At 49.9% G+C, this 26,373-nt stretch overlaps 2 protein-coding genes and 1 long non-coding RNA gene across 9 annotated transcripts in view; all 3 read right to left on the bottom strand.

Annotated features, from left to right (window-relative positions):
- Positions 1 to 2,442, bottom strand: part of EBF1 (EBF transcription factor 1) — a 268,071-nt gene extending 265,629 nt beyond the window's left edge. For all 5 annotated transcript variants that reach the window (XM_069028725.1, XM_069028726.1, XM_069028727.1 and 2 more), the window contains exons 1-2: positions 1,546 to 2,442; positions 42 to 198 (exon numbers count right to left, since the gene is read on the bottom strand). In XM_069028725.1, the coding sequence (XP_068884826.1) occupies positions 42 to 198; positions 1,546 to 1,679 (291 nt within the window). In that variant the 5' untranslated portion in view covers positions 1,680 to 2,442. The remainder of the gene's footprint in view (positions 1 to 41; positions 199 to 1,545) is intronic.
- Positions 2,443 to 7,805: 5,363 nt separating this feature from the next.
- Positions 7,806 to 11,444, bottom strand: LOC138118286 (uncharacterized). The gene is made up of 3 exons (XR_011155080.1): positions 11,247 to 11,444; positions 9,484 to 9,590; positions 7,806 to 8,665 (listed from the first exon to the last, which is right to left on the bottom strand). It is a non-coding gene; the product is annotated as an uncharacterized lncRNA (long non-coding RNA).
- A 6,617-nt stretch (positions 11,445 to 18,061) lies between these two features.
- The window catches only part of RNF145 (ring finger protein 145), a 46,641-nt gene continuing 38,329 nt past the window's right edge, over positions 18,062 to 26,373 (bottom strand). For all 3 annotated transcript variants that reach the window (XM_069028825.1, XM_069028826.1, XM_069028827.1), the window contains exons 7-11: positions 25,233 to 25,373; positions 23,976 to 24,158; positions 22,211 to 22,358; positions 21,184 to 21,540; positions 18,062 to 19,681 (exon numbers count right to left, since the gene is read on the bottom strand). In XM_069028825.1, the coding sequence (XP_068884926.1) occupies positions 19,253 to 19,681; positions 21,184 to 21,540; positions 22,211 to 22,358; positions 23,976 to 24,158; positions 25,233 to 25,373 (1,258 nt within the window). In that variant the 3' untranslated portion in view covers positions 18,062 to 19,252. The remainder of the gene's footprint in view (positions 19,682 to 21,183; positions 21,541 to 22,210; positions 22,359 to 23,975; positions 24,159 to 25,232; positions 25,374 to 26,373) is intronic.

Genomic DNA, 26,373 nt, shown 5'->3' with positions numbered 1-26,373 from the left:
GGAGAGGCGGCCGAGTCCCCATGGGGCGCCAGGGTACTCACCTTCTCCTTCTCCACGAAGCCCACGAAGGCGGTGCGCTCGATCTCCACGGGCTGCCCCTGCCGGTCGTACAGAGCCAGGACGAAGTGGAAAAAGTTGGACTTCCTCAGGTTGGAAGGCGGCTGCTTCTCGAAGTGAGCCCGGGCCAGACCCACTCCGCTGGGACCAGAGACACGCGGGTTAGCGGCAGCTCCGACGACGCGGCCTCAAGTCCCTCCAGCCGCCTCCCGGGCCCGTGCCTTCCCCCGCCGGGATGCGGCTGGGCCCCCCCGGGGCAGAGCATCCCTCCCTCCTCCGAGTAGCCCCGGGGCTTTTCCCTCCGGGCGCGAAGAAAGACTCAAGCTCCGAACCCCGCAGAGCCCCGACCCCATCCCATCCTGAGGCGAGCCCGAAGCCTCCCCAGCAGCCCCCCCCAGCCCGGCCCCGGTACCCACCAGCCCTCCCCGGGGGCCGTGCCCGCTCGCAGCCGGCCCTGCATGGCGGGGAAGCCGCACTCAGTGCCGCCGGCGCGTTGCCCCGCGGAGCAGCATCGGTCCTGCCACTTCTCAAACTCGGCTCGGAGCTGTCACCCCAGCGCCCATGTGCCTTATCTTGCAGCCTCAGTCCTGCGAGCCTTTCCTCCCGCGCCGGAGCGGTGGGTAAACACCGAGCCCAGGAGACAACTTCAAATATTTCAGGGTTGTCCCTGCAGAAACTTTCCCTTCCTTAGAGGGCTCCAAAGGGAGGGGTGCGGGGCGAGGTGGGAGATACCGGGAGATGTCAACATTAAACTGATGCCGAATGATGCCGGCTCCAGGGCTCAAGCTGCGAATCCAGCATCAGGGTTTGGTTCGTGTTTGGGTTGTTTTTTTTTTCGCGGGGAAGAGGATGGGAAAAAGGAGAAATAAGAGAGAAACGAGGCTGGGCGAAGCTTCGCCAAATCCATCTTATATTTGGAGGGATTTCTTTTTAAAAATCTAAAATAAGTGGCAATGGTTTTACAAAGGGACTTCAAATAAAATTTCTCCTAGAGCACGCTTTGCAAACTCCCTACTTATCGGAGGAGAAGGAGGGGAGCTGCTGATTCTGACGAGAATAGGAAAGCGCGGTAGATAAATATATTTTGGATACATCCGTGCACAACCCGCTGCTTTTCGGAGGAGGAAAGTGTCATTTGAAGATCTTAAGACTAAATCAACAGCAGACATAGTTTTGAAAACTCCTTCCTCCGAGCGAACACAAGGAGCCAGAGAGATGAAACCTACCTATCCGTACCTAGCGAAACTCGCCACTTCCTTTATTGTTGTTATCATTATTTAATAAAAAGTCATTCCTACGGGACAATAGGGATAAATATTTAACTGGCGACATCTACGCGGAACTCACTGCTGGTAGCAGAGCTCCAGAGCCGGGTTTTTGTTGGCGCGGGGGGAAAGGCGCTGCCGGCGGGGAGCAGCGCTGCGGGCGGGGAGCGCCCCGGGGCGCGGAGCGGGGCGCGGGCGCGGAGCGGGCGCGGAGCCTGCCTACCTCTGAGCGGCCGTGCTGGCGTCCAGGACGCCGGCTCCCTGCATCCACGTCCGCACCGCGTTCATCCCCGCGCCGAGGGGCTCTTCCTTCATGCTGCTCCCACTCCGCTGGATGCTTTCCTGAATCCCAAACATGAATCAGAAACAACAGCGCAAATCTTCCTTCTTTATTCAAAATTTTAAAAAGTGATAAAATCGCCAGGCGGACTGTTATATGTGGGGTTTTTTCTTTCTTTCTCTCTTTTTTTCTCTCTCTGCAGCTGATCGCTGGAATCAAAGCAAGTCGGAGAAAGCAAACACAGGCGCACACATTAAAAAAAAAAAAAAAATCCAGAGGCAATCAGAGCCCGGTTTTGTTGCTGCTGTTTGCTGCGTGTGCAGTTTGTTTGGGTGCTTGGAGAGGCTGGCGGGGTGCTGGGGGCTGGTTGCAGCGCTCGCAAGCCGGAGGAGTACTTGAAGTCCCTTTTGTATGAAGACACCCCTCGGATGGCAGCAGGCAAAAAAAAAAAAAAAAAAAAAATCTCAGATGGCAGTTTAAGAAACAATAGGACGAACGGGAGCTGCGGCAGGCTCTGCTACATCAAGTGTCATTTTCCAGTGACAAGAGAGGCAAGTCCCCCCCCCCTTCTCCCCTCTCTCTTTTCTTTCTTTCTTTTCTCCCTCTTTCTTCTCTCCTCTCCCAGCCGAAGCGCTCTCCGCTGCTCTCCTCTCTCCTCCCTCCTCCAGCCGCGCAGGAAGCGAGTTGCCGGAGCCGGGCGCACGCCGGGAAGGGAGCGAGAGGGGCGCACCCGCGGCGGCGGCGCGGACGGACGGCCGGAGGGAGACCCTGGGGCTCCCCGTGCCCCCTCCCTCTCCCGCAGCGCCGGGCGGACTCGCCGTCTCTCCCTATGGGAGCCACTTTGACTGTCCCCGCCGCCGAACACGAGCCCCGCAGCCCCGGCGGGCGGGGGGCGGGGCCGCCAAGGACACGCCCCCTCATTTGCATCGCGTCATCGCCCCGCCCCTGCGCCGCCTCCGCCAATGGGCGCCCGCGAGACGCCGCCGAGGGGGGCGGGGCCACGCCCCCTCGTTAGCATATCCCCGCCCCCCGGCGCGGCCGGCCCGGGGGAAAGTTGCCCCGGAGCGCCCGGGGCGGGCCCGGCGCAGCGCGGCCGCGCCTTTGTTCGGCGGTGCTGCCCGGGAGCACCGCGGGGCACACGGGCACCGGCCCCGGAGGGGCTTCCCCGCTCCCCGCACCGACCCCCCCGGCGCCCGCGGCCGGCCCTCGCCAGGAGGGCGCCGTGCTCCCGCACAGCCCGCAGCGGGCACCGCCAAGTGCGGGGGTGGCCGAGCCCTCCCCGCTGCCCCGGGGATCCTCTGCCAGCGCCAGGCTGCCCACCCCGACCGCCCAAAGCCGGGGATGCCCCGCGCCCGCCGGCCGTGCCCGGTACCCGAGCCCCGGGACTGTCCCCCGCTGGAAACGCGTGTGGGGCAACTCCCCCGCCGCAAGCCCCCGCCGCTCGCCCCGGCTCCTGCCCCGCTCCCCAGCAGCGTGCGCTGCTTGGCGGCACAAGCACGCGATTTCCGAACAGGACAGTTCGCGGTGAAAGTTATTTTTTTCTTTTCCTAAGAAGTCCGATTTTTGTTTTCCCAGGGAAAGTAATAAAAATAATAATAATAATAAAACCAATTCCTGTCCTCGCTAGGGAAGAGTCGGGCCGGTTGCGCGGCGGCGGAGCGGGCGCAGTCCCGCATCTCTCCGCGGGCTCCCCGACCCGCCGCTGTCCCCGCATCACACTCCATCCTTCCCCTGCCCAAGTCGCTCCGTGGCCGAGCCGCTCCCATCTCGTCTCTCGCACGGGCTCTTGCCGCGGAAGGAGCTCTCTGTGCCGGCGGCCTGGGTTATGCTTCCCCAAACGCAGGTTTGCCCATTTTTTGCACATATAATGAAACAAAACCCTGCACATCCCGGCAAGCCGGGCGATGTCAGACCGCGGAGGTTTTGGGAAGGGTAACCTCTGAAGTGTCTGGGCTATCTCTGAATTGCTGCCGTGTCCCTCTATGCCCCCGCTCCCCGATCAGAGGTGCGGGAGATGCTGCCCCGCGAGATGGAGGTGCAGGCGGCTGCTGTCCGCTCCTTCCAGGGATGCAGAGCCCCGCGAAGGGCAGCAGAGCCCACCGGGCTGCATCCCCCAACCAGGAACCCAGCTAAGGGCCCGGAGAGCAGCCAGTCCAGTCTATCAGCACCACTGTACAGCTCCAGAGACACCCCATGGCAGTCCGACAATTATAGAGGACCCTCTCGCAGCCACGTGTACATCACTTTGTGTGGTACAGCCTCCCAAACCCACAGCTAGGCCTCGGGAAGAGAGCTCTGAGTCCAAAGCAGGCACAGAGCCCACTGCCAGAGCCTCGCTGGCACTGAGAAACTGCACCCGATCCTTGGCTTTAGGCGAGTCCACACACAAAACATCCACATCCCCAGCATTCTGCGTCCTCACATAGGAACTGTCACAGACAGCAAGTTTCCACATTCCCTAAAGATGCCATTTGAATCTTGACACGGTGCTACTGTGTCGTATCTCAGGGAGATGTGGAAGAACACGGACACACAGCCACACATGAATATTTACACCATAGGTACGGCATAGGAGCAGTTTGGCTCCTGCAGAGCTCCAGCTTATTGGGCTTCCTCCGGCTGCTGCTGCATCAGTTGTATCATATCCAGCCTAAATGCCTCCATGGTGAGATACATTCTGCAATTAAAAGCTATTTGCACCTGCACTGATTGCTCCTTTCCCAGGGCAGGGATCTGCCCAGGGAGGAATAATGTATTTGAATCAATATACTGAGCAGTTGGCAGATTTCGCCCTTCAAATCTGTTCAGGGGATCAGGGGACCGTTTCCATGCCTTTTCCAGGATGCTGAAGAGAACAGCATCCCAGCAGCAGTCTGAGGGCACCTCCACCGGGCAGGGGACAGCCAGCCGTGACAGTAACAGCGACAAGTTCTCCACTGTTTTCCTCCTTACACAAGACTTGTGCCTCTGTGCTCATCACACAGGGAGCTCCGGGAGGCTCTGCCTGAAGGCTGGGGGAGATGCCCCACCTGGGGCTTAGGGACAGTCTCAAAGCCACTGAAAAATTGCCATAAGGATGAAAGAGTTAAACACTGGCTCGACCCCCACAGGAGGAGTATGAAAGAAAAGCAGAAGGGAAACAGGGAGGGGGTGAGAAAGTCAGGACTTTGCAAAAAAAAAGGAAAAAAGAAAAAGAGCTGGCAGCAGGCAAGGAGAGTTCTGTGCTCCATCCACCCCACAGAGGCCAACCCTGGAGTACTGGGGCTTTGAGGCTTTGATTTTACAGAACTCCCAGTCACTTTCAGCACTCACTCTCTGCCCCCTCCCTGGGTCTGCTCTCCGGACCGGCACCAGCCCACTCCAACTGCAGCAGCACACGGATCACTGCCAGGCCCGTTATGAGGCTGGAGCATATTCCTGCGGAAAGCTGTGTCCATCCTTTCCTCAGCATGGCAAACGGAGCTGGAGGACACTGCAGCCTGCCACGGGGGAACCCTCAGTGCTGGGACTCGGCACTTCACTCCTCTGCTGCAGAAGCAAACTGGGACGCGCTGCAGTGAGGTTTCCCTGCAAGCCCAAGTTAAATGCTCTCTATGTTCAAGACAGAATAAAACACACACAGAGACTTGCAGGCTGTGATTTGGTCCCAGGGGTGAGGAAGCTCCCAAAGTGAGCGAGAGCCGCAGGGTTGAGCTGTGGATTTTGCCCAGCAACACAAAGCCAGGAGCTGAGACTGTGCAGCGCAGGCAGCTCACAGACAGGACCGGGACATGGTCACAGTGTCCCTGGTCATGACAGATAGCAGGGATGGAAGCAGGGGAGGAAAAGGCTGGCCCTGGCTTGCTCATCCTATGAAGGAAAAAACAGGGTTCCTGGGGAACAAGTGGTTTTGAGGCCTTTGAACAAGGGGGCCATGGAAGGTGGCCTCACTCCAGAGGACAAACATAAACCCTGTGAGGCAGGAGACAGAGGTCCCAGAGCACAGGAGTCTCTCCTACATAGAGAAAGGCCCCTTCTCTGCCTTGACACCGTTTCCAAGTGGGCCCAAGGCCCCTCTCGCCTCTGACCTGGAGTTTATCCAGGACAACGCCCTCCTCCTGCCTCCAGTCCCTCCTCTCTTGCCCTGGAGCTCCCAGCACAGCGGGGACAGTCAGGCCTCGCTTCCCTCTGCCCAGACCCCAAGGGAAGGAAGAAGTAGTTGGAAGTGGGAATTTCTGAGAGAAAAGCCTTCTGCTCCCTCGTCCCTGACCTTTGCAGCTGAGTGAGGCCCCCCCAAAGGGACCACGCTCCTTCCTGCCCTTCTCTGGAGAAGGCGGAGGAACAACGGACCCGTGACAATTGGGGGGAAAGGGAAAAGCAGCCTCTCCTCTCAAGGTGGGACTGAAAGCAGAGCACTCAGGTGCTGAGCACATACCTGCACTTTTCCGAGGGTTTGGGAGCAGTTCGCTCATGTCCTCCCCAATTAAAATGCTTTTCATAAGTATTCTCCTTACAGGCTCTTGTGCCGATCCAAAGACTTTCCATCCACAGATAAATCCAATGTCTGTCTTGGCAGGTGATGACACTGTTCAGCTGCCTGGGGTGTTTTGTTCATCCTACCTGCCTAGCTCCTGGAGGGGAGAGGAGAAAAAGGCTCAGAAAACTGGGAATTGGGATAAAATACTCTGACTGTCGTGTTCAGGAGGATAGAGCTTGGATGCCTCTGGGACGAGCAGAGGACCTGTCCACAGCGCGATGGTGACAGCACCCCACTTTCCCCCCTGCTACCATGAAGAAGCAGTAGCAGGCGACCCAGATGGAAAGGTTTCATCCAGGAGCTTTCCTCCTCCTGCCTCTCTTGGGGGACTCCTGGGTTGCCCCTGGCTAGGATGGGGTGTCGGGGCTCCCCCGCAGGTCGGGATTCAGTCCTGCGGGTAGGAACCAGCAAGTCCTGAACAGAGCATTTGCTTCAAGGGCCGGGGGAAAGCGGGAACCCCCCTCGGGGTGCCTGGGGGGCGGGGGGATGTCAGGCAGTAGCGAGAGTCCAGCCGAGCGAACTCCTCAGAGGGAGGACGGGACGATGCGGCCCCCCACGCTCAGCCCCCCCATTACTACCCAAGACAAGAGCCCCCTACGGCAACTCGCCGGGGGTGGGGGGCGAGCAGAGCTGTGAAAATACCTCGGGGCCATCCCCCCACGGGGCTGCACGGAGGGGGACAGGGAGGGAGCCCCATCTGCGCTGCCGGGGGCTGGGGGGGGCTGGGGGCGGGTCCCCCCCGGTGCCCCCGCGGCAGAACCGAGACCGGGGGGCGGGGGGGGGAGGGGGGCGGTGCCGGGGCGGCCGCGCCGCGTGCCCACAGCGCCACCTGGCGGCCGCGCCGGGAACCGCCCCCGCGGGAACGGCCGGGAACGGGAACGGCCGGGAGCGGGAACGGGAACGGCCGGGAACGGGAACGGGAACGGGAACGGGAAAGGCCGGGAACGGCCGGGAACGGGAACGGCCGGGAACGGCCGGGAACGGGAACGGCCGGGAACGGGAACGGCCGGGAACGGGAACGCGGGGAGGGTCCCGGGGAGGGGTCCCGGGAGGGGTTCCGGGGAGGCGGTCCCGGGGAGGCGGTCCCTGGGGTGGCTATCCCGGGGGCGCGACTGTGCCGATGGGAGGTGATCCCGGGGGTCGAGATCCGGCGGGGAGAACATCACGGGAGAGAGACGATCCCGGGGGAGAAGGATCCCATGGGGAGGCGATCCCGGGGGGCGTCGGTCTCGGGGAAAAGGGGACCCCGGGAGGGCGATCCCCGGGGCGGGGGGGAGGCGAGATGCCGGTGGGGACCGACTATGCCGAGGTGGGGAGATCCCGGGGAGTTGATCCCGGGGGCTGGTGGAACATCCCGGGACAACGGCGGTCCGTGGGAGCGGTCCCGAGGGGGACATCCCGAGGGGAGAATCCCGAGGAAAACATCCCCGGGGGAGAAAAGCGGCTCCCACAACCCCCATCCCGGGCATCCCGGCACCGGGAGAGCCCCGTTCCCCTTCCCAGGTCTGACAGCAAATGCGATTCTGAGCACGGAGGGTGCAGAGAAGTTGTGGATGCCGAATCCCTGGGAGGGTTCAAGGCCAGGCTGGATGGGGCCCTGAGCAAGATTTTGGTTCCCTGCAGTACTCACACATGCTTGTCATCCATTTAAGTCTAGGCTGTATTTATTTGTTTGTGCTGGCAGCCACTGGCTGGATTACAGTTATTTTATCACACAAAACCCTGCTATGATTTTTACATTGTGAGTTCAGCAAAGCATTAAACATCTAATCAGCTGCTATTGGCTTCAGGGAGAGGTAAGTACTTGTCTCCCATTGAAGAGTGAAGGGAGAAATCCAGAGGCAGGCACTCCCTCCCTCTGAGAGGATGAGTTTAAGCATATTACATGGAATGGATTTAAATACCTACTAAAGTTGTCACACGCTTTGCTGAATCAACACTGAATGTTATCAGAAGTATTTAAGTGGCTCTGGAATCTATATCTCCTTTTAAACACTTTCATAAACTCTGAGGACTTTGCATCTTGGGATTTCGACTTAAAGGTGCACAAGCTCTTTTGAAGGGTGCCCTCCAAAATCCCAGGCAATCTCCCAGTTGGGGAATTGGATATTCAGTACTTCATGAGTTGCAAGTGTGAAGAGTTCCATGTCTAGGACTGGATTGTTCAGGATTTGGCTGCTCTTTTTGTGCTGACCATTTTGAAACCTGTTTCCTCTGGCATTCTTGTTAACATCAGAAAGTCCCTATGACTTCAGCAGAAGCAGAACTAAGTTCATCATCTGCCTCAGAATTTTGCCTGGAGCCACAGGCAGGGCAGTGAGATTTTACCAGAACACAGCATAAGAGTGCTGTGGTTGCAATGGAGTTTAAGATACAGAGAGACACCCACGTTTATATTGACTTTCCAGAGCTTTGGGCAACTTGAACTTCAAGTCCCAGATTTGTTGATCCAGATCAGGGGATTTCTTTGTTTCCATCTTTGTCCAGGATCTGTGTCGCTCGAGGCAGATCAAAGACATCCACCTGGTTTTTCGTCATGCATCCAACCTGTGTGAAAAAGAAAAGTTCTGGTAAAGGGACAGCTGGGCAGTACTGGTTACATGGGAAGGAAGGAAACTCATTGGGAACTCGGGCTTTATTTTGTGTTAGTTAGAAAGTGTGTACCTGTTTTAAGATCTCCATTTTAGCAGAGGCAAAGCACATATAAACATTCTTACACATGGAAATTTTTTGGAAGCTGCTGTTCACTAACTAACACTCGTGTGGGGAGTGAGACATCGTAGCCTTAGTGAAGCTCAGCTCCTGCTGACTTTGCCCAGGAAAGGGGCAGCCTGTCTGAGCAGGAATCTGCATGCACGTGTGTTTGTTCCACATGCACACGCATCCATTATGGATGACCCACAAATGCTGCTCCCGCTTCCCGAGCAGGCTCTTACGGCGAGGCTCACATCGCACTGATCTCACTGCAGGGCTTAGGGAGCATTCAGAAGCCTCCCAAAATGTGTTACAAACGATGTATGGAGAAATCACTTCCTGCAGCACTGAAACAGAGTCATTGTCATGGCGCGATGAAGGAACTGTTAAACAGACACAGCAGCAGCACTGGAGCTGGATTCCAGCCAGGGTATTTCAAGCAACTTGTAAAAAGTTCACTGATTCTTTAATGACTCCACCTGGCCAGAGCAGGACCTCTGGTTTATGTGCCTTCCAGAAGATATGCTGCAAGAGGAGTGTGTCTTAGCTGATATGAATCAAGCCGGTTCCTCTAACACCGTGTTGGTCTGGAATAGCTGTTGACCTGATGGAGTGTTAATGGGAACATTTATTTGTTTCTTTATCACTACAAAGATGTCATATATACTTACCCTGCTGCTGCCACTGTTCCCAAAGGGCTGTCAGCACCAGAGCCATTATAACACGACTGCCAGAGGTAATTTTTTCCCCCCCTCACACGTTATTTCTTCAAATGATTCTGCAAAGAGAGGAAGAACTTGGATACAAAAATTGCTGGTAAAAGAACAGTGCAGTGTGATGTGAGCCAAAGAAGCTTTCCTAAATGCCTGTCAGTCTCTGCCTTTATTGCTTACAGAGAGCAGCACAGGCACAGCCTGGATCTGTCCTGGCACAGGGGGTGAGTGCTGTGCCTGGCACTGAGGATGGGATTTGCCACTGGAGCTCTCCAGTTCATGGGACAGCTGACAGTTGCATGGGCTGTGGGACAGGGCACTGTACCCCCTCTTCATATCTCTTCAGATTTCTTATATGAGAGCACAAAGACTCTACCAGAGTGTTTTGGTGACACACTCATTAGTAAATAAAAATTAGGCAGAAGCCCACTGCCTTTACCTGTGGAAGAAAAACAATCCCGTCGCATTTCATTTGTGTCACGCAATGACTTGACAGTTTAAGGAAATTGCTAATGGGACCTTTTACTGCGAGGTCACGAGTTCAAACCTGGCTCTGTCGGTAATGACCAGCAGTATCTGATGAATGTTTGATGACGTGAGATTAAAATATGGGTCTCAATCCATTTATCAGTAGGAAAACCCTTCAACAGCCTGGGCCCCTTAAAGCTAATCTCGATAAAAAAGCCAGCGAGGCTGGAGCGTGAACAAGCCCCTCCACAGCCCTACAGTAGATCAAGGTCAGGATGGGGCCATGCAGATGGAAAAGCTTAGAGCAGTGAGGGCTGGGCAGCACCTTTCTGTGCATAAACAAATCTACTGCTTAATGCACTGAAATACTCCCACAACAGCTCGGGATGGGAGAGCCAGATCCGGGATTGTTCTCAGAGGGACAATGATCCTGGCATGAGGGGGGAGATGCAAACATCGGGAAATCCAAGATCAAGAGCTGGCTAATACTAGTGCCAAAACTCATGAATTCACAATTTTGCAAGCTGAGAAGTCCTATTTCAATTTCTCAATATTATAACACCATCATAAAGTTGAAACTCAAATATCAAGGTAATGGGTAGTAAATGTCTTTTTTAAATGTCTTTTTTTCCCCCAAGATCAACAGAAAAAGAAATTACTGCTTGATTCAGTACTTTCCCAAGCTGTCCCTCGCTCTCAAAAAGTGTAAAAGCATCGCTGGCAGAATTTGGCAACTGCTGAGAGGCAAAGGCTGACGTCTGAGCAAGGCACAGCCGGTGCCCTGCAGAGCCCAGCCCGCCTCAAACAGAGCCCAGGTGCACATTTGGGACGTGTCTGTAGCACACATGTGCAAGGTCCAGCTCAGCACCACTTTGCAGAACCTGCTCTGCACCCTCCTGAAGTCTCTCAGTGCTTCTCCTTCAGCCCGGAGCTGCAGGAAAAGAGGGGGACTGAGAAATCGGGGGGTGTCTGCCCCGGCACCATCCCGGAGCTCAGGCTGCCCGATCCCGGGATAAAGCCACGGGAAAGCCTCGCATCCCTTGTGCTCGCAGAGCGTTTCCCAGCGGTTTGGAGGGAAAAGGAAAAAGCGTGAGGGCCATCTGGTGGGAGCGGGGAGGGGATTCCGCTCTGCCTCATTGTTCTCCGCAGTTCTGCTACGGGCTAATTCCAGCTGCAGGGACCACCGGCCGGATTCTGAGAAACTGGGGAATGCTGGAGGGGGCACGACGGCGTCATTTACATCAGGAACACACCTGGCACCTCAAAACATCCTTTTTACGGGAATTACACCTCTGATGACTGTCACGACGAAGCACAACACACTCTGCCAAGTGTAAGTGATGGAGGAGGCCGCTGGGGCCAGGGGAGGGTGTGCAGGAGCTGCAAAAACACAGGAGCAGAGGCTGCAGCACAAACTCCTCCGGGGATGGGAAGTCAGAGGAAAAAAAAAAAAAAAAGGCTCCTCAGCAGCGTTTGCAGGGTCAGAGCAGGAGTGTTTTTCTGCCCAGTAAAGCTCAGCACCGACACACCGAAATCAGCAGCCTCCAAACCTTTGTAGCTGCAAGTAGAGAAAATAATTCCTTAATTTTAGTATTTTCCCCCATCTACATCACATTTCTACATAAGACTCTATTCCTGTTCGTCTTTACGCTTCCTGGGATTTGATCCGTGTTGATCCATATGTGCTCCTTCCAGGATTTTTTAAGGCTGCGGAAATGACAATTTCCACACCAGTTACAAAATAATTACCCATAATAATTTAATAATGAGCTTTCCCTTTAAATTATTAACATAGGTAGCCAAGCAAATTGTCAATTTTAACAAGTATAAATTCAAATGAAAAATGCCAAATCTGTGTTAAATGAGACCAGCAAATTAGCAATTAAAATATTTATGCAAGAAGGCAAAAGATACTGTATTCAAGGAGCTGCAGAGCAGCCTCCCATCAGAGTATGTGACACTGGCCTGGGTTTGCACATCCCCAGTTTTAAAATCCTCTGCAAAGGGAAGAGGGAAAAATATCTGACCCCATAATTGAGGCTGGACAGTGCTGACTGGCATCCAGTGGGATTTCACGAGAATCCAAGCAATTCTCAGAATGCCCCTGGGTTATCCTGAGCAGAAATCCTGACCCAAATGAAATTATTTCTGTCATTGTTATCTGTGGGAATCTCCAAAGGAAGGAATTGCCTTTGTGGCCCCTTAGAGCTTTGTCACCGAGAGCAGAGTCAGCTCTGCTGGATTTTAGGAAAGGGGAGGAAAAAATGCCTTTCAAGCTGAAAGAAAAGTACCAGTGTCAAAGCAGATTTCTGACTCCCTGTGAATATAAATCCCAATCTTCCAGCAAACTCGGCAGCACATCAGGAACACAGAATGCGCTGGAGCAGCTCTGCTCACGATTTTGGTGGTGAAGAATAACAATAATAGTAAAAATAGTAATAGTAGCAGCCGTAGCCATAGTAGTAGCAATAATAATAATAGTAATAATAGTAATAATAGTAATAGTAATAATAATAATAATAATAATAATAATAATAATAAATATACTGTTCTTTACCCTGTACAGCTCCCGGCGCTGTTCGAATCGGCCGAACCGCTGCCGGAGCTCCCGGGGCCGGTCCCGCACTGCCCCGCCGTGGCAGCCGCCGGCACCGGCTCCCACCCATCTCCTCCTCCCGGCTCCAGCCTCTTCCTCCTGCTCGTCTCTTTCACCGCAGAGAAGATCCAGCCCTCTGGAAAGCGACCCCGGGCTCCCAGGAAAGAGGGAGTTCTGCTGCGGGGGGTGTGACTTCATCCAGATGTTGGTGCAAACATCTTTAGGACAGGTGTTTGGGAGTTGGATCCTCAGAAGTGATGCCCAGAGAAAAGTTTGGTCTCAGACTGGGAGAGAACAACATCAGAGGAGCAAGAACCCACCCCAGGCAGCACTACCCACTCCCCCAAAGCACAGATGGACACAGAGCACATTTGTGTCCAAAACCAGAGGGGACAGACAGCTCCAGACCCACCCGTGCACAGACAGACCCAGCTGATAAAACCCCAGGAGGATTAGACTGCTGCTTTCTGTTGAGAACAAGGCTGGGGAGAAGAGGCCCATTTTTTGGTGCAAATGTTTCTGACAGCGCCAGTGAAACCTCCCTGGCACATGTGACAGCTGGACAGAGGGACAGGCACAGCCCAGACACCCCAACTGCACCCACCGAGCTCAGCGAGGAGCTGACAGCTCACTTGAAATCAGTATTGACGCACATTGAAGCGCAGTGAAGAAGTCTAGCAATACTCCACCAATGTGTTTGAGGTTCTCCCCCACGGATTGTTTCCCTCCACCTGTGCCAGTGGAGATCATTACCAGCCTTTGACCAGATCAGCTGTACCCCAAACTCGACCACATCCATGCAAAGATTTTTATCTCAAAAACAAGATGTATTTTAGCAGGTTACAATTTTTCTCTTTTCTTTACTTATCAACACGCACTTTCTAACACGGAGGGCCTTTGAGAAATTAATTTCCATCTGAAAACAAACAAGGGCTGAAACAGTTTACAAAGGAACCCATCTTTCAAGGACATTTCCTTTTAAATTGCACAATGTGGCTCTTAGCAAGGAAAATAAATAAAACTTAATCCCTCTGCATTCCAGCTGGCATTTTTTCCCCAAGCTAGAAGTGAACAATCAATTTAAAGAAAACTCAGACTATGGTCAATTAAGAAACTGTATATCATTTCATTTATAAATACCAGATACCTATTCAATTGATTATTTTGATCCAATTAAGTCAGTTTTACATTTTAGAATTCCTAGGAATGAAGTAATTTATCCACATCGCAGTCTTGGGCTTTTCACATCTGTTGCTGCAAAATTCTGCAGCTCGTCTGGTCTTTGGCTGTGCTATTGGCTGAGAGTGTTTCAGCTACCAGATTTATTTAAGGATGTGGATTGTAAGCCTCCAGGAAATGGCAGCTACTGGGGAAATTTGTGTCTAATTACTTGTAACACAAAGAAATCTCTTTCTCCTTTATTTTTTTTTAAATTTGGATTGGCTATGTATTTAAATTTTTTTCTACTATGACTTCTCTCTTAAATCAGGATGGTCACCTCTAGCTTTGTGTGTGTCGTGATGTTCTGTTTAATGAGCTGCCAGCACCCAGCCCCTGCTTCTCCCCTTCCCAACCTCCCTTTTCCTCCTTACTCTGTCATCTTCATCCTGGTCTTCTCTGCCAGGGAAAAGAAGACAGAATCCTCTGGAAAGTGACCTGTGGGCTTCTGAGGGAGTTGTAGAGAGCTCACCAAGTCTAGCAGGCAAACTTTTTCTCTAAAAGTGCTCGTTTTCAAGAGAATAACCAATACCTTAGAGCCACAGAATGTGTTTGCTGTGTGGTTTATCAACTGGGTCATAACTTCCTTTATGAAAGGGATGGAATTTCCCTGGCCAGGCTCTCCACACCAACACTCAGCGTTCCCAGGCACGGCTGAACTGCACCAAGGAGAGAAGCCACCACACCTCTAGCCTGGGTCTCTAGCAGGATCCAGCAGGTAAAATAGCCATAATTAAAAGAAATAGGCATGGCCAGCAAGAAAACTGGTATCTTTGGTGTGTGGGGCTGTGAACTGGGATCTTTAATGTGGCTGCACATGCATATCCCAAAAATGGGGATCAGCAATCCTGCCTCACTCAGCATTGTAGCACTAAGAAAAATTACTTTTAAATTACATTTACTGACAACTTCATGCCAGCAAAGCCAAAGAGATTAGTGGGGAAATGTATTTGTCAATCTTTCCCACAAATATTTTTGGGGGCGACATCACAGGCAAGACTCAGAATGAGCAATCCACACACAACAGCTCCAGGCACTGCAGAGACTGAAAAGCTGAAAAATTAAAGGTCTCTTCATACAAATTTAACATGCCGGAGGAAGAAAGCCAGCACCAATCCCTGGTCACCTCCAGAGCCCTCCTGGGAGCAGCACAAACCTGCAGAGGGCCATGGATTGTTCCTTCTTGAGACCTCCCAACCCAGCACTCTGCATCATCCTGCTGGCTCCAAACCAGGGAGGCCTCCTGCCCTGACCCAAAAAACTTCCAGGGATATCATACCCACCCCAAACTGGTTCATTTCATTCTGAATGCTTCCCAACAACATAAAGTTCTTCAAACAGACAGTTCTCCCCAAAAACAGGGAGAGGGCTACACACTGATACCATTATTCTTGTATTTTGAACCAACTGAATTCAAGCTCCTTGCCTGTCCTTGCCAGTTAGGAAAAATGCAAAAGTTTGTTCTCAAACATTCAGACAGTTTAAGCCCAATTATTTTTGTCTATATTGGAAAACGATTGAGGCAACTCAAAAATTTAATTTAATCAGGAAATAGGGGACTCCAAATTAAGAGATTTTCCCATGCTGGAAAACCTTGCGTTTCTCAAGAACTCTCAGCCTTGGCATAAAATGAAGTGTTTCACTAGGAACAAGGAAGGAAATAGATTCCTCTGCTGCAAAACTGCCAAAAACCAAAGGAGCTGAGAGCAGTGCAGCTCAAGGCGAGGCTTTCAAATCAAACCCCTCACCACAGACTTGTTTCTCTCCTCATGGAGTCATCCCACCTTGTGTAAATCCATTTATTTCCCTGAGCCCAGAGCTGGGACACCTGATAGGACTGACTAGACACACACCACCACACCATGTGATCAGCGCTCCTATTTCCAACAAAAAACCAACCAGCCATAAAATTCCCAACTGTTCCCATTATATCACCTAGCTGGAAGCATCTTTTCGAGTCCAAATGTTCATCAATCACACCACCATCATGAGTCCACATGAAAACGATGTCAAGCCTCAGCCTACAGTTACACCCTGATTATAAACACTCCAAAAGCATTTTTTTCCCCATTTACTCATGTACAGCTACAAAGAAAAAGAAAATCAACTCAAAGCAGTGCCCAAGAGGGAGTTCTGCACCAGACAGAGCACAGAGGTCAGGAGTGTTCACCCAGATGCTCTGCAGAGCACTGAGACAGACAGGTCGTTTCATTCCTAACCTCCCTGCTCCTCCAGAGCAGCCTTCCCTTTTTCTCCTGTTCAAGTTTATTTCTTCTGCAAGATCCAAGCTGGCTTCGGTTTTGGCAGTTCTCACTTCATCCCTCAACTTCCTGACCCGCAAGATACGGCCTCCTTGGCTTATCAGTATTTATTTCCCGCCCACCCCCATTCTTGCAGGCGCATTTTTAAGTTCCTCCTAGAGCTAGCTGTCCCTTGTTTTCAGAAAATGGTATCCTGCCAGCATTTCTGAGTGGCCAAAACCCAAAAGTGAAGCAAAAATGAACACACTCACCACATCCCTCAAGTTTTCTAGTCCAGATTTTACCAACCAGTTTGCTGTGCCTCATCCACCCTGCGGCACTGGCCATGCTCCACCTCACTTTGCCCTTACAACTCTTTATAAAGGTGTTGGCACCTCATGCAGGTAACTTCCATCTTTCAAGCCCTGTTCCTGTGAACTCTGCAAGCCTCTCTCTGCTCCTCTTCCTCTCCTTTCCCTCTTTGAAGTATCATTTTTTCAGCAGGAAGTGCATCAGAGCTGTTCTCAGCCCCTCTTTGCAGGCTGCAGGACTCCCTGAGCCTCCATGTCTTGGAGCACCTTCTCCAGCACAGAACAGCCACTTTTGGGTCACTCCAGTGGGAATACCACAGCATCATTTTTTCCTAAAAAATCACATACCTTCCTGGTCTGTCAGGCTCCCTTCCAGTGCCACATCCACGTTTCCATCCTGTCATCCTGGCAGGCAGTTGTTTGTTGAACCTGCTGCTGGCCTGTTGATTTCCACCGAGCAGTCTCCAGGTGCACTCACCCACGTTGCTGTAAATCCACAGTCCTTTCCTACAGCTTTGGCAGCACCAATTAGCTATGAATAATTCAGGTTATAAATGAAAAGGTCCACGGCCAAGAGATCAGCCAGGCTGAGACACAGCTCCTTGGCATCAGCAGTGAAAGCAAACCTTGGGGTTTGTTACTTTTTCCACACCACTGCCTGCATTTATGGAAATGATGTGACAGTGTGGGATAGGAGTGGTCCCTGTGATTCCTTCCCGCCCGACTGCCCTCAGGTGATCCCACAGGGGAGTTCTTCTCCCTCCCTTCCCTGGGGCCACCTGAGATACCTATGTGGCCAACAGAGCCCTCCAGCCTCCCTCCCCAAGGCTGACCAAGCCTGGCTGTTCCCAGTCACTTGGGGTAACACTTGCTCCCTACCATGGAAAGTGAGGGGATCCCATCCCAAGTTTCCCATCACTCGTTTCATAAATTTATGGGATTATTTTTCCACATCCAGGGACAGCAAGCAGAGCTTAGGAGAGTATCCTGCAAACAAACATTCTGTGAATTGAGGGAGAGCCTTTTTCCCACCATACTAAGGAGCATTCTGTAACAGTCCTGCCCAGAAAATCCTCACCCACAGACGTTTTAAGTGTGGCAAGAATGGAAACAGCCTAAATTATGTAGATTGAAAGCTTGGGCACGGACAAAACATCCTTTTGAGCAAGATTCAATTCCACAGAAATGCAGGCATGCAAGAGCAAGACCCAGAACATGGATTGACAGGAGAGAAGAGTTCAAAAAAAATATTCTCAACTTCTTTTCCCCCTCCCCAAACACACCAAGCTGTTAATAAAAGTTTTCAGATGATCAGTGAAAGCGCGTGATAAATCCAAATTTCTGATTAATAGACAAGAAAACAAAATTGAGATACAGAATCAATGGATGGTGCAACTGATGTTCCCATCCTGTTGGGGGGAAGGAAAGAGATTTGGGGTTTGTTTGGGGCTCAGTAGCAGCAGGCACAGCCTCCAGGAGCAAATGTGCCTTTGTGCTCTGCATAGGCCAAGATCTGGTGGCAAGAACAGGGGAGGGCAGGAGGTGCCAGTGGGACACACAGCACTGAAATGGAAATGGGGGAGAACACAGGCACAGGGAGTTTCACTCATCTCCAGGGGGAACAGAGGGCTATTACTATGAAAGAGCCTCTTAACACGTACTTAACTCATGGAATTTCAGTGCAAGAATCACATAACCAGGTGTAAAAATCTTCAAATGTAATTTATTAAGACATTCAGCTATGTCTGTCAGTCTACATCCAAATTTACTACTAAAAATAAAATAGTATCACATTTCACATTAGGAATACCGACTTTGAAAAACACTTGAGTCAAGCCTATCGTATAAATAAGTGACTAATTTCTCTTCATATCAAAATTCACATAAAAAAATTGCCTGCCCCCTACTCCCACCTATTTCCCCACCCCAGTCCCTTGTTCTACTTGAAGCCATGATGAATGTAAAAATTTAAGTATGGACATGTCCTTGTCAAAGAAAAAAAGGTGCAAACCTATTAACAGCTTTTCAAAGTGGCATTTGCGGAGTCTGATCATACACAATAATGTACTCATTCCCAAAGTGCAAATATCGCCAGAGTTTAATACTGTTTTAATTCAGCTGCAAGGGTTAAACATTACACAGCACAGTCCTGCAAGGCCTCTATCCGTGCCCTAAAACTCATCCCACTTTCCTCCCGCAGAGGTCAAAGTGTTCATGAGAGCTTTAGTTTACTTCATGCAGCCCACACTGTGCCCGTTATTAGCAAAAGTTTCATATACATCAAAATATTGACGACTCCGTCATAAAAGTCAAGAGTCACTATAGATTACATGAATTCAAATGCAACTGCCCCAAGAACACCCAAAGCATACACACGACGTATTAAGAGTGCTTCCATCTCCTGGTACAATCACTGCTGTTACATCTTTGATTTTTGCTTACGTGCCAATAAAAAATGTCAGCAACCAAAGCTGCCCATCCGTCAGAGAGCGGCAGCTCGCGGCCCCTAACGCCCCTCAGGACCCCGGGACATGGCTCTATGCAACTCCTCTCCCTGACCAAAACCAAGCCAGCCTCCTGTCCCTCTGGCCACAACCTCTCACAGACCTCTCGCTCCTCTCACCCCTCACCTACATCTTGAAAACACTCTTTCACTGCTATTTATTCCCAGACATCCTTCCTATGCCCACAGTTCAGAGAGCTTCTGGAGTCATTTCTACTACATCTCACTGGAGTTACCACTACCAAGCAGCCCATAAAAATCAGCATGGGAGATTACATTTTGACCAGCATTAATAGCTACACTTCTTTCACAGCTGTGGAAGGATTGGTTTTCTTCTGAGTCGAACGTGGATCTCTGAAATGTGTTTGTTCCCGCGTCATCCTCTGTAGCCTCAGAGCTGGACACAAACCCTCAGATCCCGAGCAGGGCACCCCTCTGGGGCTGCAATGAGTTCTGCAGCACAGGCTGCTCCCTGGCTGGCCTCACAGGGGCTCGTGTCACTGTCCATGCTGTGAGACCCCCCCGGCTGGGCAGAGGCCTCGGGGCTGTCGTGTCCATCGTGGCCCCTGCTCGGGCTGGCCTTCACACTTGGCCTGTGGTCACATTCAGCACCAGGCTCAGCTGCATCTCCAGGCCTGGTGTTTTGCTCTGCACTAGGATTTGGCTGCTGCACTGGCTCAGGTCCCAGTCCTGGGAGCTGTGAAGGGCTCTTCAGTTGGCAGTGACACAGAGGGCAGGTTTCTTGCACGTACAGCCATTTCTTAAGACAACCCGCATGAAAAAAATGGCTACATGGTGTGATTACAGCAGTTTTCATATCCTGAAAGACACACACACAAAGAAAAGGAAAGGTATTATTATTTGTAACCCCATTCCTCTCTTCTCACCTCACACATCTAATGGGTTCACCAGGCATGGAAGAGACAGAAGCAGTCCACAGGCAAGGAAAAGAATGTTCCTTCCTTCACATCCACAATGTTTCATATGAGGAGCAGCTGAGGGGGATGGGAAAGGGGCTCAGCCTGGAGAAAAGGAGGTTCAGGGGGGACCTTCTGGCTCTCCACAACTCCCTGAACAGAAGGGGGCAGCCGGGGGCAGCTGAGTCTCTTCTCCCAAGGAATAAGCGACAGGACAAGAGGAAATGGCCTCAAGCTGTGGCAGGGAGGTTTGTCTTGGGTATCAGTAACAATTTCTTCACAGAAAACGTTGTCAGGCACTGGAAGGGAGGTGGTGGAGTCACCATCCCTGGAGGTGTCCAAGGAAGGCCTGGATGTGGCACTCAGTGCCATGGGGATCAGTCACTGGTTGGACTCAATCTTGGAGGTCTTTTCCAACCTTAATGATTCTCTAATCCACACACAATTCAAATACAGGCCAGGTGTTGCTTTCTTTATTACAGGCATTAAAAATGAGGCAAAACCCCTTTGTCTGTAAGATATTATTAAACATGACCTTTTGCAGGATGAGAATCACAGGACTGGTTGGCTCAAGAAACAGCTGTGCAAGTCAAAACAGCATAATGACAGATACAACATGGAACACCACCAGAAATGAAGTGACACCATGAACTCTGCCACATAATACTAGTCTGGTGTTTTGAACACTGTCATTCAATCTGGCAGTTTTACTCTTTAAAGAATTTGTATCAAGTTTGGAGTCAATCCAATCCCACTCTTAACTGCACACTACTAATCTTAGAGTGATTCTTTCACTGTCACACATAACTACAATTTCTATTCAAGAGTAAGAGACTTTGGAGCTAGAAGTGTGACAAAGATATTATTTTCAGCATTAATGTCTAAGGTCCTTACATCTGCTGGCTTATGTTAGCAAGACCCTTAACCTTTTGATAATTAGGTTTCTGCTACAAAAATGACACTGCACATGAAGTAGCAGTGTCTGTAGAGACTGAGCTGCTTCTACAGAGTAACAACGAATCAGCTACAGAGAACATGTTGTCTTTCACTAACAAAATCCTCCAGTAATGAAGAAAGGGCACATTTGCTGCTACTACTGAGACCAGCTCAACCCAAACACGAGAGGTGTCCAAGCAGCTTAAGGACAGAGTTTGCTGTGTAACTGGAGAAAAAAAAAAAAAAAAAAAAAGGCAGTTTAAGCACATCCAAGCCCTTCATTCCTAAGAACTGTCTGGGTGACAGCACTCCAAACCAGTTTGCACAAAGCAGAAAACTGGGTAATTCCAGTAGCTCACTGAGCACGGTATTATTCATTACACATAATTCAAATCACTTATTTTATTAGCTGAAGACTGAACTTAGTGTGGGGGTACTTCAACCAATCCTTCAACACTCCCATTCCTACCTGGTAGCAGATGGCACAGATGTCATTGTGCTGCTCCAGCTGCTCCTTCGTGGCCACGGGCAGAGATTTTATCTTATTCACAGCATCTCTGCGAAGGAGGAAACTCTTCCAGCCCAGCTGGGCCCGCAGCCACACGTTGTAGTAGGAGTGGATGAAGATGATGACGGAGCCCATGACAGTCCACTCTCCAAAGATGGTTTCTGAGACGCCGTAGGCCACCACGCACAGAGCCACCAGGAACTCCAGCAGCCGGTACGTGCCGTTCACGTAATAGATCACATCATCCATGTTTTCCACTGGCTCTTTTCTGAACTCCTCCACCATGAACAGAACGTAAATGAAGAGTGTCCCAAGCACCTGTAACACAGTGCAAGACCATGAGCTCAGCTTCCAGTTCTGAACCGGAGCTTGAGTCACCCAATGCTGGCCATCGAGCTCTGCCCACACAACGCTCCCAAACTGGACAGAGGGCAAGCCCCAAAGTAGTAAAATTGTTGCCGAACTTCAAGACAAATAAAAATTGCTCTTTCTTGCAAAGCATTTAAGCTTGTTCCCAAGTACTTCCCTTTCTGCACCTTCCGGAGCTGAGTTGATTAAACGAGTGCTGAGCATAATAAGGGGCAATTTAAGAAATTTAATAATAAAAAGCCCAAGTAATAACAAATACTTACACTATAAAACATTTCCTCTACTTACACTACTGTGTTTTGAACATCAAATTGCTTTCAATGGGTTATAGCTAAGTAATGGCACATAAATGAGTACTCTGGGAAAAAACCTTTTTACTATGATAGTTACACCCTCAAAAGCCTTTGGCTTTATAATTTGAAATAGACTTCCACTCACCTCTGTTCTCAGCCCACCCAGGAGCTCTTCAGCCTCAGATACAGGACAAAGAAAGAGATTTTTTATCACCCCTTGTAATTCTGCCCTTCTCTCATCCCTGTTCTTTTCTCATCATGTATTTTCCCCCTCAGAGTAACAGAATCACAGTTAATGCAGGGCTTCACAGGGCTGATGTCCTTACCTGAAGAGAGGTTAGAATACTGCTGGAGATAATGATCAACAGCCAGAAATCCATGTGGAAAAACTGACAAATCATGTAGGCCATGTACGCAGGGAACACGAGTAAGAACAGACAGAGGCTGACTGCTCGGAAGTGCTTCCACAGACTCCTGCAAAACAACACAATAGGTTTTTATTTTTCAAGTCAGATTTGAGTGTCAGAATAAGAATAGAATGACTGCTGGATGTAGGCACATTAGATGTTTGCTCAAGGCTTTAGCTTGTTGAAAGGAGTTTCTATTTTACTTGGGCATAGTCTCATTCCCAGCTTGCACGCATGCCTACAACTGTGGAAAGTTCCCTCTCATCTCACATTTGCTGTTTCCAACAGAAAGACAAAAATTATGGGCAAAATAAGTACTTGAGATACTGAATGTTACAGACAGAAGTCCACTAAAATAAATTATTAAATGTGTAACTGTTTGGACACTTTTCTAACCAAAGAGAGGTCTCCAAATTAAATAATTCTTGCAACTCTTCTTCATCTTCAGCTAGTATTATGTGGGGCAAAGCTACTTCCTTTCATCACCAGATTTAACCCTGTTGCCTTTACAAGAATATTCCCCAATTCAGAGATCACAAAAGAAGAAATGTAGCAGGACTTGAACATTTATCTCTGCCAGTCCCTACTCTGCTCCTATCATCTACTTCTTCCTAATCTCCTCCCCAACCTAAACACACCATCAATCTTTTTACAGCCACCCATTTGTGAAGGCTTTCAGAATATCTCCAGTAATTTACTATACTACCTCTACTTGCTCCTCAGGTTGTATTTTAACCTCACTTAGCACTGGAAATGAGGTACAGAAAAAGTCAAAGTATTTGGGGGCACAGGACAGCAGCACAAACTGATTAATTCAGTACAGGCTGAAGAAACATCAGAATGACTCTGAGGTCTGCAGTTCTGTGTCTGTGGGTGAGAGAGGAAGGGAGAGCTGAAATGGAATTTACCCTGTTCCTCGCTGATTTGGAAGTGCCTGGGAGATTTGGCAGAAAGTTAAAATTCACTGTCACCACAGTGTGCTTGTTTAAGCTGGGCAGATGCTCCTATCTTGGCTCTACTCCTTTTCCCTTTGTTTCCATCTTGGAAGTTAACTTGCTGCAGGCAGAACACACTGGCTACAAGTAGCCTCTAAGCTAAACAAACTCTACACATAAACAAACCTTCACTGTTCATTTCTTCACTCACAGGTTACAGAAAGAGAAAAGACAAACACAATTGACAAAGATAAAAACAGATTAAGACAAGAACACCACATACCACCAATACAGCTCTTCAAAACACAAATGAAACTGAACAATCCCACACAATAGGATTGTGGGACACTAAGGCAAACCTTTCACCTCTTATTTTGTGCCAGTAAACCACATCATTTTGGGATCACAGCCTCACCAAAAAAAATAGGTTTCACAATATCTAACACAAGGTCACTCCTAGAAACTTCCCACCCTCAGTAGCTGTGCTTTAGAGGGAAACTCACCCAGCTGCAGAGGAGGTTAAGAAAAAACATTCTGCAAATCCACACAATGGAGTGTGGGTGGGGACAGCACAGTCCTGGATTTGCTTAACTGGAACCACAAAACTAGAGAACTTAGACTAGAAAAGAAATCTGCATACAGAAAAAAAACAAGGCAACTTTACAAGCCACTAAAAGCCATCAATTACTAGTTTTTCACCTCCTAAAAGAACATTGAGTAACTTTTAGTTTAGGAAACCAGTCTCTTACTTGTCCCTTGAGGCTCCCAATGCCAAGACAATGGGATCAGCAATTTCCAGCATGGACTGAAGGATGGATGCCACCACAATGAAAAGAATAATACTGAGCAGGAATGCCCGATGCACAACTTGGAGCTCAATCAAACCTGTCTGCACAGCCAGGATCAGGAGCGTGACTCCTTCAGTCATCCCCCTGCAGATCAACACAGTCAAAAAAAACAATCACATCTCTGTGTCAATGATGGTTCAAAAGTACATCTAGAAACACCAGGAAATAAGCTGTCTGCTTCTGTCACAACCTTTCACACGTCACTGGTTTTAGGTTTCACTGTTGTCTCTGTAAGGCTTTAACCAGGGAGGGATGCTTTCAGAAATGCTGAAGTGCTGGGCTTAGGAACCAGCAGATTTTGCTCCTGACAAGCAGCACTTGGGCTACATCCAGCTCACACACCACCCAGCACAAAGCATTTTAAGGACCCAGTTTAGGCAAATCACCAATTTTGCCATTTTTCAGTTTATTCCCCCTGTACCTACACCACATACAGCTGTCCACTTCTTTCTGTCTTGGAACCTCAGAGTGACTTTAGTCCCACTGAGGATCACCATTCAGAGCACAATTATTTGATGCAGTACGCACTTCACCAAAAGATGTTTTTACATAGACTACTCTTAGGCAGCCCCAACGTATTCCCTTTTTGCCTCCACATCTTGGAATCCAAAATGTAAAACATTCTTTTGCAAATGGTCTCAACTCTCTATAGAGTTATGGGCTGGAGTCACAGGAAAGGCAGTGTCAGGATCCCAATTCCATGTCAGACAAGTTGGGACAAGCCTGAGAAAAGGCATTATGGCTACTTCCCATAACAATTTACAAGCAATCCATACTTCCAAATCCATCCAAAAATGCTATGTTTTAAACCTCACAGATTAGTAATGTTTCATACATGATTATAAGGGAGATGAGGAAATGAAAATATGAAGTGTTTATATTATGAAAGCATGTGAAAATTTTTCAGCGACTCACAAAAATAAAAGCAATTGTAAATCCCAAGTAACAGCCCTGAATCTGTGCAGAAATGAACCATCTACCAAGGAGTCTGTGACAAGTATTTTCACCTCAAATCTTCTCAATACACACACAGACTGGCATACAAAAAGCCTGTCAAAAGGTCAAGAGTCAAAAAACTGCAATGCCACCCCTATATTTTCATATAAATCCCCTTTTTATCTGTTTCTTTTCAGACCCTAGGCACAACGAGGCACCTACCTGTTCATAGCAGGATCGTTCATGAACGCTCGGTAACCCTGCAAGTAAAACTTGCAGAGAGTCAGAACTCCCAAAGCAACAAAAGAGACTGTGAAGACCAATCCCAGCAGTGAGTAAGGAGTGCTACAGCATTCGGCAATACTGGCAAGAGAGAGAGGAAAAGAAACACAGAGAAAAGGTTGATCAGTTAAAAGCAATGTGATGGGCTCTCCGCTTGTGCTGTTAACTGTGCAAGTTGGTTTTAAAGCAAAGTTGGACTGGTTTAATGAAAATATTAAAGTTCCACACCGCCATTAAATCCTCCAGTAAAAGAAAAAAGATGAGATGGATTTTATTACTTTTTTCCAAGAGGAAAGTTCACGGAGCTCCCCCTTGGAGCCAGGGCTGTGCTGTGACATCCCTGCAGTCCCCTCGGCGCTGGGCCACGCGGTGGCACTGTCCTGCTGCCGCTGGGGCTCGGAGCCACAGGCGAGCCCAGAGCCTCCACGCACTGAAGTCACCCGCTGGAATTTCACCCAGCACCTCAAACATCCAGTTAAAGGAGATGGATTCACTAAGGCATGTTCCCCTGCTATCCATAATAATGCACACCAACATCAGACTAGTAAATCCTGTTGGGAGACTGGGGCTTTTTGTCAGCATCTCCATCAGGGTCAGGGGGGCATCACCTGTCTTTGGAATGGCTGAGCCTGAAGCAGCAGAATAAGACAGCAAAGGATCCCCTTCAGCAGGTTTCTTCCTCTCTTGCTAGAGCAGTGAAGTCCCAGAGATTGAGACCCCAGACTTCATTTGACAGCTGCATCACCCTCGTTCAGGCTGCTCTTCTACTGGCCCTAGCACTGTGATATTTGGAGAAGCCCAAGCCCCAGAATGTGCTTCAGGTTCTGAAACACAGCACTGTCTATGCCAGGTAAAGAACCAGCTGTCAGCCAGGTGCTACACATCTGGAAATACTCATATGCATAACCCAACATAATATACTGACACATTCACTTAAAAAAAAAAAAATCTTCATTTGTTCCTCAGGACAGTAGTTTTGAGAGAGAAATTGCCATGGTCAAAACCATGTCCTGCTAATTAACTGAGTGATGAGTGAAGCAGTCCAGTGCTCTGACAAAAGTTTTGAGGAAGCACATGCTTC

The sequence above is a fragment of the Aphelocoma coerulescens genome, chromosome 13 (genome assembly GCF_041296385.1).
Source record: "Aphelocoma coerulescens isolate FSJ_1873_10779 chromosome 13, UR_Acoe_1.0, whole genome shotgun sequence".
NCBI lineage: Eukaryota > Metazoa > Chordata > Aves > Passeriformes > Corvidae > Aphelocoma > Aphelocoma coerulescens.
This window is presented reverse-complemented; position numbering and strand designations above follow the sequence as displayed.